A 20,140-nucleotide genomic window follows, 5' to 3' on the forward strand; every position below is an offset into this window, starting at 1 on the left:
TATGAACAGATTTGACCGATCGACACACCAAAAACAGGAAGAAAAAAAACAGACTCGGAGGAAATAGCTTTTGGTGAGTTGTGACTGGCTAAATAAAGCCAAGGGTTTTGTGATGCAGTTTTTTTTCTACTTCCAGGATGCAATTTAAACACACCCTCAGGCGAGAGGACTTCATGAATAGGAGAGAAAAATCAAGTGAGGAGCAGAGTGGAGAGGAGGGGGAAAAAAGGTAGGAGGGTAAAATAAGATAGTGGTGAGAGGAAAAGAGGAGAGCGGGGGAAGACAAAAAGGAAGTCAAAGTGGCATTTATGAAAGGCGTGTTGGGACTGCCCGTTTATCAGGGTCACATCAAAAAAGGTCACTCACCTCTCCTTGGAAGCTCTTCAGCAAAGGAGCAACTTGTTTGCGGAAGTCCTGAAACACAAAGAAAGTAGGAAGGCTTGATAGTTGTTCTTTTATCGAGTGAGAACTACTACGTCTACCAGAAGGCGGCAAATTGAATTACTGTATTTTTTGGATTATAAATCGCAGTTTTGTTTTTTTTTCGGATTTATACTCCAGAGCGACTTATGTGTGAAATTATTAACACATTACTGTAAAATATCAAATAATATTATTTATCTCATTCGCGGAAGAGACGAAGAAAATGTCAGCAATCGTCACACACACGTCAACCAATAAGAATTGGGCGGGGGAGGGTCATGGAATGCTAACTGCTATATGCTACTGCCGTAGCTATTAAAATGGATCATTTCATCGTTGGCGGTAATTTATAAAAAGTGATAAGGGCTGAACAAAATTGGCGTTGAAAAGGAAATGATGTGCTGCAGATTACAAGCTGGATGTAGTGAAATATGCAGCAGAAAAGGACAAGAGGAAGCGGCGCATACCTTTGGAGTTGGCAGAGTTGTTTAGAAGCCACATCCAGGAAGAAGATTTCATGGGATTTATGGATTAGGAGTGAGAGATAGTTTGGTAAAGGTGTAGCATGTTCTATATGTTATAGTTATTTGAATGACTCTTACCATAATATGTTAGGTTAACATAGCAGTTGCTTATTTATGCCTCATATAACCTACACTTATTCAGCCTGTTCTTCACTATTCTTTATTTACTTTAAATTGCCTTTCAAATGTCTATTCTTGCTGTTGGATTTTATCAAATACATTTCCCCCCAAAATGCGACTTATATATGTTTTTTTCCTTCTTTATTATGCATTTACAGCTGGTGCGATTTATACTCCGGAGCGATTTATAATCTGAAAAATAGGGTATTTATTGCAAAGTTGCAGAAGGCCTGCTCAGTCCAAATAAACTGGGTTATTAATAAACATGAACAGAACAGTAACTACCCATTAACTGGGCGGCTGCGTCCAAACCGGACAGTTTGCTCCTGAACTAATTATGTTATGAAAATTTGCCTCTCTTATGTCATTAGGTTGTCTACGGTTTTGTTTTTCTAAATAAATGCGTCTACTCCCGAACGCTGCAAAGCAAAGGGTGACACCCTACTGTGCTATTGTTGGTCTGACACAAACACCTCCTGATGTTCAACCTCCAATTTTCACCCAATAAGTTGGACTAACTTGAGAGTTCTCACACTGTAAATGAAAGTAGGCTCGGCCCATTCAAAGTAAAATGTGATATACAGCTACATAATAAGTCCATGCCTGTAACACTGGATCAAGGTTGTTTCTGCCAGAGAGCAAAACATCTTTGCAAGGGCACTCAACAACTAATTAGCCATGAGCCATGGAACATTGGTCTAATGATAATACAACTTTGAGGATATATGTCATTGTTTCCCCCAGAATATTTGTTAGTTAAGGTGGTGTCTCTCCAGAAGGGGGCGTCGCCCAGGTGGATGTAAGGACCTGTCGCCACCATCAGTCTCCATCTCATGCCCGGGGGGGCTATAGACTACAGACTGCGGTGAAGTAGGCCGACTTCGTCGCGTGAAGAAGTCTACAATTTTTGGTTAGGGCGGTATAGCTCGGTTGGTAGAGTGGCCGTGCCAGCAACTTGAGGGTTGCAGGTTCGATTCCCGCTTCAGCCATCTTAGTCACTGCCGTTGTGTCCTTGGGCAAGACACTTTACACACCTGCTCCCAGTGCCACCCACACTGCTTTAAATGTAACTTAGATATTGGGTTCCACTATGTAAAGCGCTTTGAGTCACTTGAGAAAAGCGCTATATAAATATAATTCACTTCACAATTCACTATACGATATATATCTCAAAATGTATTCCGTAAAGACAAAACAAAAACAAACAGAGGCAGTACGAAGCGTAGAAGCTTGTTGAGACTTTAGTTGAGCACCAATCCATCCATTTTCTACCACTTATTCCCTTTGGGGTGGCTGGTGCCTATCTCAGCAACAATCGGGCGGAAGGCGGGATACACCCTGGACAAGTCGCCACCTTATCGGAGTGCCAACACAGATAGACAGACAACATTCACACACTAGGGCCAATTTAGTGTTGCCAATCAACCTATCCCCAGGTGCATGTCTTTGGAGGTGGGAGGGGCCTATCCCCAGGTGCATGTCTTTGGAGGTGGGAGGGGGCCTATCCCCAGGTGCATGTCTTTGGAGGTGGGAGGGGCCTATCCCCAGGTGCATGTCTTTGGAGGTGGGAGGAAGCCGGAGTACCCGGATGGGAACCCACGCAGTCATGGGGAGAACATGCAAACTCCACGCAGAAAGATCCCGAGCCCGGGATTGAACTCAGGACTACTCAGGACCTTGGTATTGTGAGGCAGACGCACTAACCCCTGTGCCGTCGTTTAGCACCAAATGATAGTATAAATACATTTAATAAAGTCAAATACAAATAAGGCAACAAGAGAAGTATCCTACACTTCTCTTTTGTAAAGTAAATCTGCACAGCCGATATGGGCGTCTACATCAACTACAGTGGGGCACAAAAGTATTTAGTCAGCCAGCGATTGTGCAAGTTCTCCCACTTAAAATGATGACAGAGGTCTGTAATTTTCATCCCAGGTACACTTCAACTGTGAGAGACAGAATGTGAAATAAAAAATCCAGGAATTCACATTCTAGGAATTTTAAAGAATGTATTTGTAAATTATGGTGGAAAATAAGTTTTTGGTCACTTCAAACAAGGAAGATCTCTGGTTCTCACAGACCTGTAAATTCTTCTTTAAGAAGCTCTTCTGTCCTCCACTCGTTACCTGTATTAATGGCACCTGTTTGAACTCCTTATCTGTATAAAAGACACCTGTCCACAGCCTCAAACAAGTCCGAGTCCGAGTCCATGGTTCTCGCCCGGAAAAGGGTGGAATGCCATCTCCGGGTTGGGGAGGAGACCCTGCCTCAAGTGGAGGAGTTCAAGTACCTAGGAGTCTTGTTCACGAGTGAGGGAAGAGTGGATGGTGGGATGGACATGCGGATCGGTGCGACGTCTTCAGTAATGCGGACGCTGCATCGATCCGTTGTGGTGAAGAAGGAGCTGAGCCGGAAGGCAAAGCTCTCAATTTATCGGTCGATCTACGTTCCCATCCTCACCTATGGTCATGACCTTTGGGTCATGACCGAAAGGACAAGATCACGGGTACAAGCGGCCCAAATGAGTTTCCTCCTTAGAGATAGGGTGAGAAGCTCTGTCATCCAAAGGGAGCTCAAAGTAAAGCGTCTGCTCCTCCACATGGAGATGAGCCATATGAAGTCAGGATGTCACCCGAAGGTGGTTAGGGTACATCCAACCGGTAGGGGGCCACTTGGAAGACCCAGGACATGTTGGGAAGACTATGTCTCCCGGCTGGCCTGGGAACGCCTTGGGATCCCCCGGGAAGAGCTGGACCAAGTGGCTGGGGAGAGGGAAGTCTGGGCTTCCCTCCTTAGGCTGCTGCCCCCGCAACCCGACCTCGGATAAGCGGCAGAAGATGGATGGATGGATGGAAATTCCAAAGACATGCACCTGGGGATAGGTTGATTGGCAACACTAAATGGTCCCTAGTGTGTGAATGTTGTCTGTCTATCTGTGTTGGCCCTGCGATGAGGTGGCGACTTGTCCAGGGTGTACCCCGCCTTCCGCCCGATTGTAGCTGAGATAGGCGCCAGCGCCCCCCGCGACCCCGAAAGGGAATAAGCGGTAGAAAATGGATGGATGGATTACCGTATTTCCTTGAATTGCAGCCGGGTGTATAGTATGTGCCTGCCGGGTCAAACTCATTTCGCAAAATAATATTTTTATTAGCGCTTGTCTAGAATTTCCGCCGGGTAAAACTCGTTTCGCCAAATAATTAGAATATGCCTAGAATTTCCACTGGGTCAAACTCGTCACGTCACGAGTGACACTTCACCTGTCATCATTTTCAAAGTGGAGGAGGCTGATTTCAATCATTTGAAATCGCATAAAGGGAAGAAGATTAAGAGCTATTCAGTAGGATTTAAGGGACCAAACTATTGAATATGCTAAAAAGAACAGTAAGCAGCTAAGTTTTATTAATATACCGTAGCTGCGTGTGTCAAATATGAGTCATTAAATGACTCCCGCCTCCTGGTGGTAGAGGGCGCTAGTGATCCTTCTTGCGACTACTCGGCTGCAGAAGAAGTGACAACAAGCAGCAAGAGTGAGCAGCGATCATTTATTTTTTCCTCTCGCTTGCACTTTTAACATGGAGGATTACATATCTAAAATAAATAAATGAATAAATGGGTTGTACTTGTATAGCGCTTTTCTACCTTCAAGGTGCTCAAAGCGCTTTGACACTACTTCCACATTCACCCATTCACACACACATTCACACACTGATGGAGGGAGCTGCCATGCAAGGCCCCAACCAGCACCCATCAGGAGCAAGGGTGAAGTGTCTTGCTCAGGACACAACAGACGTGACGAGGTTGGTACTAGGTGGGGATTGAACCAGGGACCCTCGGGTTGCGCACGGCCACTCTGCCACTGCGCCACGCCGTCCCAAAATAAAACAATTTTCTAAACTGGACTTTCAATGGAAGCAGGAGGTAATAAAGGAAGATCTCCATCAAGACAGAGAGACTTTTAAAACTGAAGAAAGATAAGGAAGACTTCTATAAACAAGTTATCGATGCTTTTGATCAGAAGAAGCTGCGCATGGACTTCATTTATAAGTAAAGGTAAGACCATAATAAGGTTTTTTTAATTAAATGTGCTTTTCATGATGTTATCCTTACATCACACTCAAATTTATAAGCGCAGGCCTAAATTTACCGCATGCCTTTGGTAAGCGCCGGCAATTCACGGGAATACGGTAGCAGAACACGGACAAATTGCAATGAAATAATGCACTATTTTGTTATCATTTCCCGTGTTCCAGAAGGGATAATGTTCAATGTTTGGCGGTTCCTGTCATGAAATGAGTCCAAAGAAAAACACCCCGGTCACTGCCAGTAGGAAATGAGTGGTGCGTGTGCGAGTGATGAGCATGAGGCCAGGTTTGCACCCTGGGGTGCCCTGGTGGACTGGGCTTCTCATAAGAGCAGGTGCAGCACCACCTGGGCCACCCAGAGGCACCACGAGTGCGTGAGAGGCGCTAAAGTCAGCCACAATCTCCCACTACAGTTCATGCAAATTGTCTGTGCAAACTCTCCCTCTCTTTTTTTTTTTAAACAGTACAGGAAGCTCTTTCCATCCCGCAAGTCCCATTGCATGACTTCCCAGTGCGAGTCAGCGCTTTCCGATTAGATGGCCAGTGGAGTATGTATCAGGGGAACATGCAAATCACCATGCTGTTAGCTCAGCCTCCATCCTGACAGACTCAATTGGAGCGCATGGTAAAAAGCGCAGTAGCATAGGACATTTTGTACAGGAACATTTGATTTGCACAGTCGGCGAGTACACACACAAAAAAAGACATACAACTAACTAAAAAAAGTGCCTAATGAAGATGTGAAGTGGGGCAAAAGTTGATTTGCACCTCAAGAGAGACTCTGCGCCTTTGCAGAAATACCCGCCTAACTGAGCTAACAGAGTATCCCAACCTGACCCGGGGACCAGCGTCTGGTCAAATACCAGGTCAGTCCAGACAAGCCAAGGACCGGTCATGACCTCAGCGACCCCTCGCCATTGTTATCTCATCGGGGTCGCCGTGGCTGTTTGTCTGGACCCATTCAATATTCCCCTGCTGGGGATAATAGCCTTCAAACTCCTACCTTAACACACACACACACACACACACACACACACCACAGGAGTGCTTGTTCTCCAATTTGCAATACAGTATATCCTCATTTCCCTTTTATGAGTCTTCTGTCCTTTCAGTTGGTTTTAAAGGTTTTACCTTGAAACATATCATAGAAATGTTTGTATAAAGCAGGGGTCGGGAACCTTTTTGGCTGAGAGAGCCAAGAAGCCAAATATTTTAAAATGTATTTCCGTAAGAGCCGTAAAATATTTTTTTTAACCCTGAACACAACTAAACCCGTGCCTTTATAAGTAAGACTAACATTTTTAGAGTATAATAAGTCTGTTATTCTTTGTAATAACATTGTTATTCTGAAGCTAACTGTGGAGGGGGCGTGGCCTGTGGGCCTGCAGCGAAGCGGGGTGTTGCCAGGACCAGCCTCGAAATCAGCGACAGGTGCGTAGACGGCCCACCTGGGCCTTGTTATCTAATCACCTGTCGCTATGTTATAAGCAGCAGCCAGGAGGCGAGAAGGGGTTGGTGCTGGAGCCAGAGCGCGAGCCAGAACGAAAGAGAAAAAGACAATTGCTGGAAAGCAACTGAGAGACTTATTGAAAAATTAAACAATACTGTAACCCTGAAACAGGCTCTCGTGTCGGTGCTTGGTGGTCTGAAGAACCCCCAGGAGGGCAAGCCCCACACTAACCAATAATAAATAAATAACTTCTTACCATCAACGCAACTTCTTGAACAGGTCCGGTAGAAAACGGATGGATGGATTGAAAATGCAAGATGATGTTTTATATTTTGAACGTCATTTTTAACACTGATTACAAGTGGAATTATTCGTTATTTATTGTGTTAAGCAGAGTCAGCTCAAATTTACCTGAGAGCCAGATGCAGTCATCAAAAGAGCCACATCTGGCTCCCGAGCCATAGGTTCCCTACCCCTGGTGTAAAGCAACGCAATCCGGTCTAGTACTGCTGGCATAAATACCACCTTTGTTCAAATAAACTTCTGCTGAAGCCATGTTTCTATGTCGCTTAAAGGGGATTAATTTCCACGGGAGATAATGAACTAGTGAGTCACATCATCACGTAACGTAGAAGTAGAGACCACAGATCCTTTATTCCCAACAACAATGCAAATCATGCAGACTCTGTGAGAGCAAACAAATACTCTAGGAAAAATTATTATCCATTAAACTTATATTGTTTATCCTGAATATAAAGAGGATCTCCAAGTTTTAGAAGCTCTGCTAAACAGATCCAGCTTTAGTGAAACACTTAGCAAGTGATCTTACTGTACAATGTCTGCTCTTACTTTGATGATGACTGATAGGATGTTTATATCTTCCCGTTTAGATGAAGCATTAATCATGATGCACACGAAGGGTTAACAAGGAAAAGTCTCCCTGCAGACACGGTCTTTGTTTGTGTGCGTTTGTCTCCATCTCAGAGTGCAAATTGAATGTTACAGATGAACAATGTCTACATTTTTGACCTAATCCTTCTAATATCCAGATGAGAGGCATAATTTATAATCTGGAATCATTTTTAAATAAATAACCACCGTATTTTTTGGACTATAAGTCACAGTTTTTTTTTCATAGTTTGGCTGGGGGTGCGACATGTACTCCGGAGCGACTTATGTGTGAAATTATTAACACATTACCGTAAAATATCAAATAATATTATTTATCTCATTCGCGGAAGAGACGAAGAAAATGTCAGCAATCGTCACACAAACGTCAACCAATAAGAATTTGGCGGGGGCGGGTCATGGCACAAGTGCATTGTGGGTCATGATATGCTAACTGCTACATGCTATCCGCTACTGCCGGAGCTATTAAAATGGATCGTTTCATCGCTGGCGGTAACTTATTAAAACTGAGAAGGGCTGAACAAAAATGGTGCCACAAAAAATGCGACTTACAGTATACTCCAGTGCGACGTATATATGTTTTTTTCCTTCTTTAATATGCATTTTCGGCCGGTGCGATTTATACTCTGGAGCGATTTATAATCCGAAAAATATGTTAAATAGCAAAGGACTACTGAGCTGTGTGTTATCAATCCGCAGCTAATAAATAGTTTGTGTATGTTTGCTCTTATAATAACATTGCTAATATTTGGTAATAGGGTCATGATAGAGCAGGGGTCGGGAACCTTTTTGGCTAAGAGAGGCAAAAAGCCAAATATTTTAAAATGTATTTCCGTAAGAGCCATATAATATTTTTTTTAACACTGAACACCACTAAACGCATGCATTTTTAAGTAAGACCAACATTTCTAGAGTATAATAAGTCTCTTATTCTTTGTAATAACATTGTCATTCCAAAGCTAACTGTGGAGGGGGCGTGGCCTGAGGGCCTGCAGTGAACTGGGGTGTGCCAGGACCGGCCTCTAAATCAGCGACAGGTGCGTAGACGGCCCACCTGGGCCTTGTTATCTAATCACCTGTCACTCTGTTATAAGCAGCAGCCAGGAGGAGAGACGGGGTTGGGGTTGGGGCTGGAGCCAGAGCGCGAGCGAAAACGAGAGAGAACAATACAATTGCTGGAAAGCAACTGAGAGACTTATTGAAAAATAAAACAATATTGTAAGCCTGAAATAGCCTCTTATGTCGGTGCTCAGTGGTCTGAAGAACCCCCAGAAGGGCAAGCCCCACACTAACCAATAATAAATAAATAACTTCTTATCATTAACGCAACTTCTTGAACAGGTGCGGTAGAAACGGATGGATGGCTTAAAAATGCACGATGATGTTTTATATTTTGAACATTATTTTTAACACTGTGATTACAAGTGGAATTATTCATTATTTATCGTGTTAAGTAATGTCAGCTCAGATTTATCTGAGAGCCAGATGCAGTCATCAAAAGAGCCACATCTGGCTCTAGAGCCATAGGTTCCCTACCCCTGGTATAGAGTATTGTTGGCGGGTTTTGGATTGTTATTTAGAGGGTTTTGTGGGCGGAATAGAGAGCCCTCATTGACTCCATTGTTAGAAAACTTATTTATTTATGACGTAGAATGCATAAACAAAGAAAAACGTGTTGATGTCTTATATAGGGATTGTGAATGACAGACATATCTCTCTACTTTCTGCATATTTCCAGTATCACTGATCTGGTAATATGGTCAGAGTGCAATGAACTCATTCTATGGAATTTACGGAAAACATTCGCAGCGGAATATTTAAAATTGCTGAATGACTGTGTGGCTTTTTGTGATGTGTAGACATTATTTTCACATACAGGACTGTCTCGGAAAATTAGAATATTGTGATAAAGTCCTTTATTTTCTGTAATGCAACTAAAAACATGAAAATGTCATACATTCTGGATTCATTACACATCAACTGAAATATTGCAAGTCTTTTATTATTTTAATATTGCTGATTATGGCATACAGCTTAAGAAAACTCAAAAATTCTATCTAAAAAAATTTGAATATTTGCTCAGACCAAGTAAAACAAAAAAGATTTATAGCAGCAAAACAAAATTTGAATATTGTGATAAAGTCCTTTATTTTCTGTAATGCAACTAAAAACATGAAAATGTCATACATTCTGGATTCATTACACATCAACTGAAATATTGCAAGTCTTTTATTATTTTAATATTGCTGATTATGGCATACAGCTTAAGAAAACTCAAAAATTCTATCTCAAAAAATTTGAATATTTGCTCAGACCAAGTAAAACAAAAAAGATTTATAGCAGCAAAACAAAATCAAACATTTGAAAATGTCAATTAATGCACTCAAATACGGCGTGGCATGGAGGCGATCGGCCTGTGGCATTGCTGAGGTTTTATGGATGCCCAGGATGCTTCAATAGTGGCCTTCAGCTCATTTGCATTATTGCCACTGGTGTCTTTCAGCTTCTTCTTCACAATAACCCACAAATTCTCTATGAGGTTCAGGTCAGGGGAGTTGGCAGGCCTATGGAGGACAGTAATGCCATGGTCAGTACACCAGTTACTGCTGGTTTTGGCACTGTGAGCAGGTGCCAGATCACTCTGGAAAATGAAATCATCATCTCCATAGAGCTTTTCAAGAGATACAGCTTCAATAGCCGTATTCCCATGGTCAAGCCACTCCTGAACTCTAGACAACAGAGGTTCCCTCAGTCAGCAATGGTTTGGGGAGCCATGTCAGCTGCTGGTTTTGGTCCACTGTGTTTCTTCAAGTCCAGAGTCAATGCAGCTGTGTACATGCTTCAATCTGTTGAAAAGCTCTATGGAGATGATGATTTCATTTTCCAGCATGAACTGGCACCTGCCCACAGTGCCAAAACCAGCAGTAACTGGTGTACTGACCATGACATTACTGTCCTCCATTGGCCTGCCAACTCCCCTGACCTGAACCTCATAGAGAATTTGTGGGTGTTTGTGAAGAAGAAGCTGAAAACCACCAGACCCAAGAATACAAATGAACTGAAGGCCGCTATTGAAGCATCCTGGGCATCCATAACACCTCAGCAATGCCACAGGCCGATTGCCTCCATGCCACGCCGTATTTGAGTGCATTAATTAACATTTTCAAATGTTTGATTTAGTTTTGCGGTTATAAATCTTTTTTTTTTACTTGGTCTGAGGAAATATTTTACTTTTTGTAGATAGGATTTTTGAGTTTTCTTAAGCTGTACGCCATAATCAGCAACATTAAAATAACAAAATGCTTGCAATATTTCAGTTGATGTGTAATGAATCCAGAATGTATGACATTTTCATGTTTTTAGTTGCATTACAGAAAATAAAGGACTTTATCACAATATTCTAATTTCCTGAGACAGTCCTGTACTTTGTTGATTGTAAATAGAATTGGATATGGTTTAATGGTTACCATCAAACACGATTAAGCATATCAAGTCAAATTGTTTTTCCACTCTACTGCTACTTTCAAGTGTAGCGACTGGAGTCTCGACACATAAACACACATGAATAAGGGGGAACCAGACCAAGAAGTCATTTATACACTACATAAAAACCATCCATTGAGAAACCCCCCCGGACTGAATGGTGCACACACGTCATGATCTGTATTGTCATTTTCTTAAGCATGTGTAAAAAAGACAATTGTTTTTTGTTTGTTTTTTTAAAAAGAGAAAAAAAATGTTTTTTTTTTGCTCCCCTGAACCCTTTTGGTCAACTCCAAAAATATGCCGAGCAGATTTATGAACGAACACACACACACGCACACACACACACACCATTTCTAAATTAATAACAATTATTAAAAGAAACAACATTAATAATATATACATATATGCAAATATAAAAAAGGTAAGCTTTGAGTAAATGTTTTTCTTTTCACATTTCTGAATGGTGCACACATGTAATTTCCTTATTGTCATTTTCTTAAGCATGTGTAAAAAAACACAATTATTTTTATTTTTTAAAGTAGAAAAAACTTTTTTTTTGCTGCCCTGAACCCTTTTGGTCAACTCCTATAATCCGCTGTGCAGATTTATGACCATAAAAACACACGCGCACTTTCTTGAGACCTCTGAAAAATGTCTACCTCATTAGGACCACCCTTTCTACATTAAAAAAAAATATTTAAAAAACAACATTAATAATATAAACATCCATCCATCCATTTTCTACCGCTTATTCCCTTTTGGGGTCACGGGGGGCGCTGGCGCCTATCTCAGCTACAATCGGGCGGAAGGCAGGGTACACCCTTGACAAGTCGCCACCTCATCGCAGGCCAACACAGATAGACAGACAACATTCACACACTAGGGACCATTTAGTGTTGCCAATCAACCTATCCCCAGGTGCATGTCTTTGGAGGTGGGAGGAAGCTGGAGTACCCGGAGGGAACCCACGCAGTCACGGGGAGAACATGCAAACTCCACACAGAAAGATCCCGAGCCTGGATTTGAACCAAGGACTGCAGGACCTTCGTATTGTGAGGCAGACGCACTAACCCCTCTGCCACCGTGAAGCCCTATATATAAACATACTATGCAAATATAAAAAGGTAAGCTTTTAGTAAATGTTTCTCTTCTGAAATTGTTGTTTATAATTCCGCATGTGTGCAGCTCCCCCACGCCCCCAAATGGGACAAACAGTAGACAATGGATGGATGCAATTGATTTTTACTCTTCATTATTTAATTCAAGCTCTGACAGTATGTCTCTATGTACACATTTATTTATTTTTGTAAATACATTTTGGCCAAAGCATGTGCATTTCAATGTCTTACACACATTGGTTATTTCATATGTTGACCAGAGGGGGAGCACTTTTAAAAGCGACACACAGTCAATGTGGAAAATCCCTCCTTTTTGGGACCACCCTCGTTTTGACCAGCAGGGGTGCTAATGAGACGTTGTCTATAAGATGCAATGTTATTGGGACCATGATTTATGTCATCACTTCTTACTTTTCCTTCTTCATGTCTCAAGAAGGCTAGGAATAAAAGCGCACACACACAACACGGCCAGTGTGTGTGTGTGGAGAGAGAGAGAGAGAGGCAGCAGGAGATGGATGGCCGGTGTGTGAGCTGCCGGCAGACAGCAGACAAGCCAGCCAGAGGAATCCTCCAGGAAGTATGGAACTCCCAGTCGCTGTCTGTCTGCCCTGCAGCTAAACATAAACGTGTGCGGCTGTGCGTGGTTTACGCACAGAAAAAAGCACGCAGGAAAAGAACGCACAAAGTTGTTTTACTACCGACGCCTCTGGCTAGCAATCTTTGGGGCATTTTACAACCACTCCCACCCTCGTCTTTTATAACAGTGGCAGGGAGCCCTGACCAACTAAAAGGAAAATTAAGATCAAGATGAATAATTCAGGCAACTTAGGAAGCACACACACACACACACACACACACACACACACACACACACACACACACACACACACACACACACACACACACACACACACACACACACACACACACACACACACACACACACACAAGAATCAACAGTCTGCAAGTCCTGATGAATTATGAAAACTTTGTTTTCACACTGCATTTCTTTGCACTACTTTTAAAATGTTACAAAAGCAGCCGTGTGTGTGTGTGTGTGTGTGTGTGTGTGTGTGTGTGTGTGTGTGTGTGTGTGTGTGTGTGATCGTGCAGTTCACAGCGAGTACGCCTCAGCAGACGAGACACAGTCAACGTGGGCCGCTCTCCTGCTTGCTGAATTATGGATCAGAGGCGGACTCCCGCTCAGCTTAATGCAGTCAGATGTGATGTGACTGAGATCTGTGCTGACTGCTGCCCCCCCCCCCCCCCCCCCAATCATCACTATTGTTAACAATAATACACATAGTTAGACCCAGAGTTGGGGATGCTACCTCAGTAGAAGCATTTAAGTCCCATCTTAAAACTCATTTGTATACTCTAGCCCACTCAACACAACTAAACACTTGCATTTTTAAGTAAGACCAACATTACTGGAGTATAATAGGTCTTTTATTCTTTGTAATAACATTGATATTCTGAAGCTAACTGTGGAGGGGCGTGGCCTGCGGACCTGCAGCGAAGCGGGGTGTGCCAGGACCGGCCTCGAAATCAGCGACAGGTGCGTAGAGGGCCCACCTGGGCCTTTTTATCTAATCACCTGTCGCTCTGTTATAAGCAGCAGCCAGGAGGAGAGACAGGGTTGGAGCTGGAGGCAGAGCGCGAGCGAGAACGAAAGAGAAAAATACAATTGCTGGAAAGCAACTGAGAGACTTATTGAAAAATAAAAAAATATCTTAACCCTGAAACAGGCTCTCATGTCGGTGCTTGGTGGTCTGAAGAACCCCCAGGAGGGCAACCCCTAAACAAATTAATAATGACTAAAGTGCGGTAGAAAAAGATGGATGGATTCAAATGCATGAGCATGTTTAATATTTTGAAAGTTATTTTTAACACTTTGATTACAAGTGGAATTAGTCATTACTTATCGTGTTAAGCAGTGTTAGCTCAGATTTATCAGAGAGTCAGATGCAGTCATCAAAAAAGCCACATCTGGCTCTAGAGCCATAGGTTCCCTACCCCTGCTCTAGCCTTTAAATAGACCCCCTTTTTAGACCAGTTGATCTGCCGTTTATTTTATTTTCTCCTCTTCCCCCCTCTCTCTATTGGATGGGGGAGGGGCAAAGGTCCGGTGGCCAAGGATGATGTGCTGGCTGTCCAGAGTTGGGACCCGAGGTGAACTGCTCGCCTGTGCATCAGTTCGGGACACCTCTGCACTGCTGACCTGTCTCTGCTCGGGATAGTCTCCTGCTGGCTCCACTATGGACTGGACTCTCACTATTATGTTACATCCACTATGGACTGGACTCTCACTATTATGTTAGATCCACTATGGACTGGACTCTCACTATTATGTTAGATCCACTATGGACTGGACTCTCACACTATTATGTTAGATCCACTATGGACTGGACTCTCACACTATTATGTTAGATCCACTATGGACTGGACTCTCACACTATTATGTTAGATCCACTATGGACTGGACTCTCTCACTATTATGTTAGATCCACTATGGACTGGACTCTCACACTATTATGTTAGATCCACTATGGACTGGACTCTCACTATTATGTTAGATCCACTATGGACTGGACTCTCACTATTATGTTAGATCCACTATGGACTGGACTCTCACTATTATGTTAGGTGCACTATGGACTGGACTCTCACACTATTATGTTAGATCCACTTTAACCGTTGTTCCCGACATCTACAAAGCAATTAGCTACAGGCTGCCACCTACTGACATGGAAGAGTATTACACAGCTACTCTGCCGACAGTCAACAACAACAACACATCATTTGCAGACTATAATTACTGGTTTGCAAGAAATATTTTGAACCCAAATAGGTGAGATTAGATCATCTCCCATGGCACACCAGACAGTAACTCACGGCACACTAGTGTGCCGCGGCACGGTGGTTGAAAAACAGGTCTCTAAAGGCTGTGTCTTTTAGTGCCCATTCCTTCTGAGGCCCCGTAATGAATCTTGTGGCTGGGATTCCTCCTCCACATACCAGGGAGATGCCAGGGGCCACACAGACGCCAGAGGAACCTTCCTAAATCACAGCCTTGTTACACTAATCAGCGTCTACGGACCATTCTGGAAATGCTGCTATCTGCCTGCGTTTGGAACCACTCCCTCTTGCCTGCAATGGCAACATTTGGAAATGAGATTAGGGATGAATGTGGAGGGTTAAGTGGAATTAGCATCTTTTGTACGCAGGTACTTTCCTCCGGAGGATCTTCCTGTAAAGTGGGTGGGCTCGGCACCAAAGTCAATAGTTGCAAGCCTCGCCGCGTCTTCCCCATAATAGGCCTGCCATCATCTCCGCAGAGAGTTGACACTTTTCTACCCCTCCATCTATTCCCTTCATACATAATTCATGGCGCATCAATAATTCACCGTGGTGACATTACCAATAATAACACGACAATACTTTGTTTTGTCGCTTTAAAATGTGTTGCCCTGGTAACGGAGATGAACAATTATTCCCAAGGGGAGTGACGGGAACATAGGAGCGGGACAGAATTCCCTGCTGATCCCGCTTAGTAGCACTGTCACACTCTCTGCCTCTCTCTCTCTCTCCCTGTCACACACACACACACACACACACACACACTCATAGACCACACTTTCTGCACGCATAAAAAACTAGGTCAGATAATACAAACTCCTGAGGGGTTTTCTGTTTTGTCTCTTTAGGATTTCAGGGAAACTAATGGAGAGACTATTTTAGGGAGCCGAGCCCACATCTCTGCACTCCTTATTTGCCGCGGCTTTCTTGGTAAATAATCACCGCTGCATTTATCAAAAAGACATGACACACACACACACACACACACACACTCGCTAACCTCTGGTGTGTTCTTCTTGAACTCGCGGCTCAGGTCGATGAGCTTCTTCCTGGACTGTTCACTCTCGTCCTGTCTGTTGGCGAGCTGTGTGGCGGTGGCATCCAGTTCTTTCTGCAACACAAACAAGACTTTTTTTTTAGAGAAATAATATTCTTTAAAGCACATAATGACCACCTCGCTGATAATGTTCCTCTGACTATTTCGGACACAAGGGAGAAAATTGTTCATGAGCTCTCAGTATATATACCTTATGCCAGTGGTTGTCAACCTTTTTTCAGTGATGTACCCCCTGTGAACATGTTTTTAATTCAAGTACCCCCTAATCAGAGCAAAGCATTTTTGGTTGAAAAAAAGAGATAAAGAAGTAAAATACAGCACAATGTCATCAGTTTCTGATTTATTAAATTGTATAACAGTGCAAAATATTGCTCATTTGTAGTGGTCTTTCTTCAACTATTTGGGAAAAACGATATAAAAATAACAAAAATCTTGTTGAAAAATAAACACGTGATTGTTAGACCCGCTCGACATCCATTGCTTTCGGTCCCCTAGAGGGGGGGGGTTGCCCACATCTGAGGTCCTCTCCAAGGTTTCTCATAGTCAGCATTGTCACTGGCGTCCCACTGAATGTGAATTCTCCCTGCCCACTGGGTGTGAGTTTTCCTTGCCCTTTTGTGGGTTCTTCCGAGGATGTTGTAGTCGTAATGATTTGTGCAGTCCTTTGAGACATTTGTGATTTGGGGCTATATAAATAAACATTGATTGATTGATTGAGTGATTCAATTATAAATGCAGATTTCTCCACATAGAAGTAATCATCAACTTAAAGTACCCTCTTTGGGGATTGTAATAGAGATCCATCTGGATTCATCAACTTACTTCTCAACATTTCTTCACTAAAAAAGAAATCTTTAACATCAATATTTATGGAACATGTCCTCAAAAAATCTAGCTGTCAACACTGAATATTGCATTGTTGCATTTCTTTTCACACTTTATGAACTTACATTCATATTTTGTTGAAGTATTATTCAATAAATATATTTATAAAATGATTTTTGAATTGCTGCTTTTTTTTAGAATATATTTAAAAAAAAAAAAATCTCATGTACCCCTTGGCCTACCTTCTAGTACCCCCATTTGAGAACCACTGCCTTATGCAGGTAAGGCAATAATGCAGTTCTGTGACTGTAAGGTAGGGCTGGGCGATATATGGAATATACTTGATATATCGCGGGTTTGTCTCTGTGCGATATAGAAAATAACTATATGGTGATATTGGAGTATACCTTCTCACGCAGTTGCTTTTAGCTGCTGGCATTGCACTACAGACTCTTCTCACTATTTCCTGTCTCTCCTCACAGAGACATAAAACAAGCGCACCTTCTTACATACGTCACACACTGCCGTGCGTGCAACGTCATACGCCCTCGCCGAGCAGAGAGGTAGCGGCATGGGTAACACTAGCTGTGGGGCTAGCGGTGCCGTGCGAGTGGTAATATGAGAGAGAGAGAGAGAGAGAGAGAGAGAGAGAGAGAGAGAGAGAGAGAGAGAGAAGGCGCAAATCTGGTAACAAATGAAGGAAAAATTAATTCACTATAAAAACAGCAGTCTGGCGGTGGTTTGGTTTCAAGCGGGAAGATGTCGAACAGACAACCGTAATATGTCAATTATGCGGCAAAAGCGTTGCTGCAAAAAGTAGCAGCCCTGCCAATTTGTAGCATCATTTGAAAAGTCACCCACTACAGAATGAAGAGTGCTTGAAATTCTGCATGTCAAAATGCCCAAGCAACAATCTCCAGAACAGCAGCATATGAAAAAAATAGTCAACAACTAGGGGTGTAACGGTACGTGTATTTGTATTGAACGTTTCGGTACGGGGGTTTCGGTCCGGTTCGGCGGAGTTTCGAACGAGTTTCCACACGGACATATTAAGTAGCGTACCACACGTTGTGTAAACAATGTACACCGAGGCACAACACACGGCATGCTAGCAGCGACCGGGCTACGATAGACTGACCATACCTCCTCTCTTCAGCGGCTATGTCCTCTTTTGCTGGGCTGTCCGGGTGGAGTTTCTTAAATGCCTCAAATGTCCGGCATTTGAAGTAAGGGTTGTGTGTATTTTCAATGTACGTTCAGGTTTAAGAAGGGGTTAAAAACAAAACAAATTGTGCACGCAGCAGCATTGGTGAGGGAGGGGCACAGACAGAGAGAGCGAGAGAGTTATAATAAACACGCATGCGTCGCCAGGCTCTGCTTTTAACCCATAGATTTATCAGATTTATTTTTTATTATCTATAGCAGCTGTGCCCACATCTAATGTTTTAAAGGCCCACGGCACATTTTAAAATAATATTAAAATAAACAAAAACATAACAAAAGTGAAATAAAAAAGCTTAAAGGCAAAATGTAATTTAGAAGAAGTTGCAGTGTTGACTAATAAAACAAAGCTGTTTTTTTTTCTTTCAAACTGTCATTGCTCAAAACATAATATTGATCAAAATCAATGTTATTATGAATTATTGACCTAAGTGTCCGATTACTTCACATCAAATATTCCACTAAGAAAAATATTTTTGGTGGAAGATTCTGCAAATTTGGTAAATAAATAACCAAAAAAATGTATATTTTGTTGTTTTCTTACTGTACCGAAAATGAACCGAACCGTGACCTCTAAACCGAGGTACGTACCGAACCGAAATGTTTGTGTACCTTTACACCTTTATCGACAACAGAAGGAGATAACGTCCGCAGGAACCTACCACATAGTGAAGGACATACACTATTAAGCAGTTAATTTTTATTGGACACTTATTGAAATATCTCTTGTGACATCATGCACAAAAGTGCACTTTATTTGTTTTAAACTATTTTAGTGGCGTTCTGTACAAAAAGTGCACTTTAATTTGCTGTTGTTTTGTGTTGAGAAGGACCAAATGATAAGTGACAAGAAGATGATTGCTGACAGCTTCAATGTGTTATTTGTTCATTTTGGGCCTGAGCTGACAGAAAAAAATACCAATTAAATGGAAATTATTGAAAAAAATCCTTATTCGATGTTCCTTACTATGACTGTCGAAAATGAAGTCTTAGGTTATTCAGAAAAGTAAGAACAAAACATCACGTGCCATTTATGACCTGGACATGGAGGTCCGGAACGTAGCAGAAGAAATCAGCAAACCATTCGAACGCATCTGCAATTTATCTTTTCAACTTGGACAATTTCCTTCACAAATGAAACTCTCAAAAGTCATCCCCATCTTCAAATCTGGAGACACACATCACTTCACAAATCTGGAGACACACACCACTTCACAAACACCAGCCCGTCTCCCTTCTGCCACAGTTGTCTAAAATATTGGAACAATGATTTGATAATAGACTTTGTGGCTTCATTGAAAAGCACAAATGATCTGATTGTCAATATGGGTTCCAACAAAATAGGTCAACTTCATTAGCTTTAATTGATTTAATAGAGAACATTACTAATGATATCGAGAAGAACAAATTTGTTATAGGATTTTATTTATTGACTTGCAAAAAGGCTTTTGATACCATTGACCACCAGATTTTGGTAAATAAACTGGAAAACTGGGGCATAAGGGAAATGGTTGAAGAGTTACTTAAATGAGAGACAGCAGATTGTTCAGATGGACCGACATCAATCTACACTCATGAACAATTACCCTTGGAGTCCCCCAGGGCTCCATACTGGGACCCACACTATTTATAATGTACATCAACAAAATATGTCAAGTATCAACATTGCTGAAGTTCATCCTCTTTGCTGACGAGACAACAATTACATGTGCAGGTGACCACCTGAAGCAACTTCTGCCCTTGATACCAACAAATTGTCTCTGAATTTAAAGAAGACCAAAATCCTGCTCTTTAGCAATCACAAAAGTAATATACGGGGACGGTGTGGCGCAGTGGGTCCTTGGTTCAATCCCCAGCTAGTACCAACTTCGTCACGTCTGTTGTGTCTTGAGCAAGACACTTCACCCTTGCTCCTGATGGGTGCTGGTTAGCGCCTTGCATGGCAGCTCCCTCCATCAGTGTGTGAATGTGTGTGTGAATGGGTAAATGTGGAAGTAGTGTCAAAGCGCTTTGAGTACCTCGAAGGTAGAAAAGCGCTATACAAGTACAACCCATTTATCATTTAT

The 20,140-nt window shown here is 42.4% G+C and overlaps 1 protein-coding gene across 8 annotated transcripts in view; it reads right to left on the bottom strand.

The window, feature by feature from the left end:
• The window catches only part of cux1b (cut-like homeobox 1b), a 207,058-nt gene that overhangs the window by 125,990 nt on the left and 60,928 nt on the right, over positions 1–20,140 (bottom strand). For all 8 annotated transcript variants that reach the window (XM_061878198.1, XM_061878193.1, XM_061878192.1 and 5 more), the window contains exons 2-3: positions 15,972–16,082; positions 367–414 (exon numbers count right to left, since the gene is read on the bottom strand). In XM_061878198.1, the coding sequence (XP_061734182.1) occupies positions 367–414; positions 15,972–16,082 (159 nt within the window). The remainder of the gene's footprint in view (positions 1–366; positions 415–15,971; positions 16,083–20,140) is intronic.

Source organism: Nerophis ophidion, linkage group LG18 (assembly GCF_033978795.1).
Source record: "Nerophis ophidion isolate RoL-2023_Sa linkage group LG18, RoL_Noph_v1.0, whole genome shotgun sequence".
In the NCBI taxonomy this organism is placed as follows: Eukaryota; Metazoa; Chordata; class Actinopteri; order Syngnathiformes; family Syngnathidae; genus Nerophis; species Nerophis ophidion.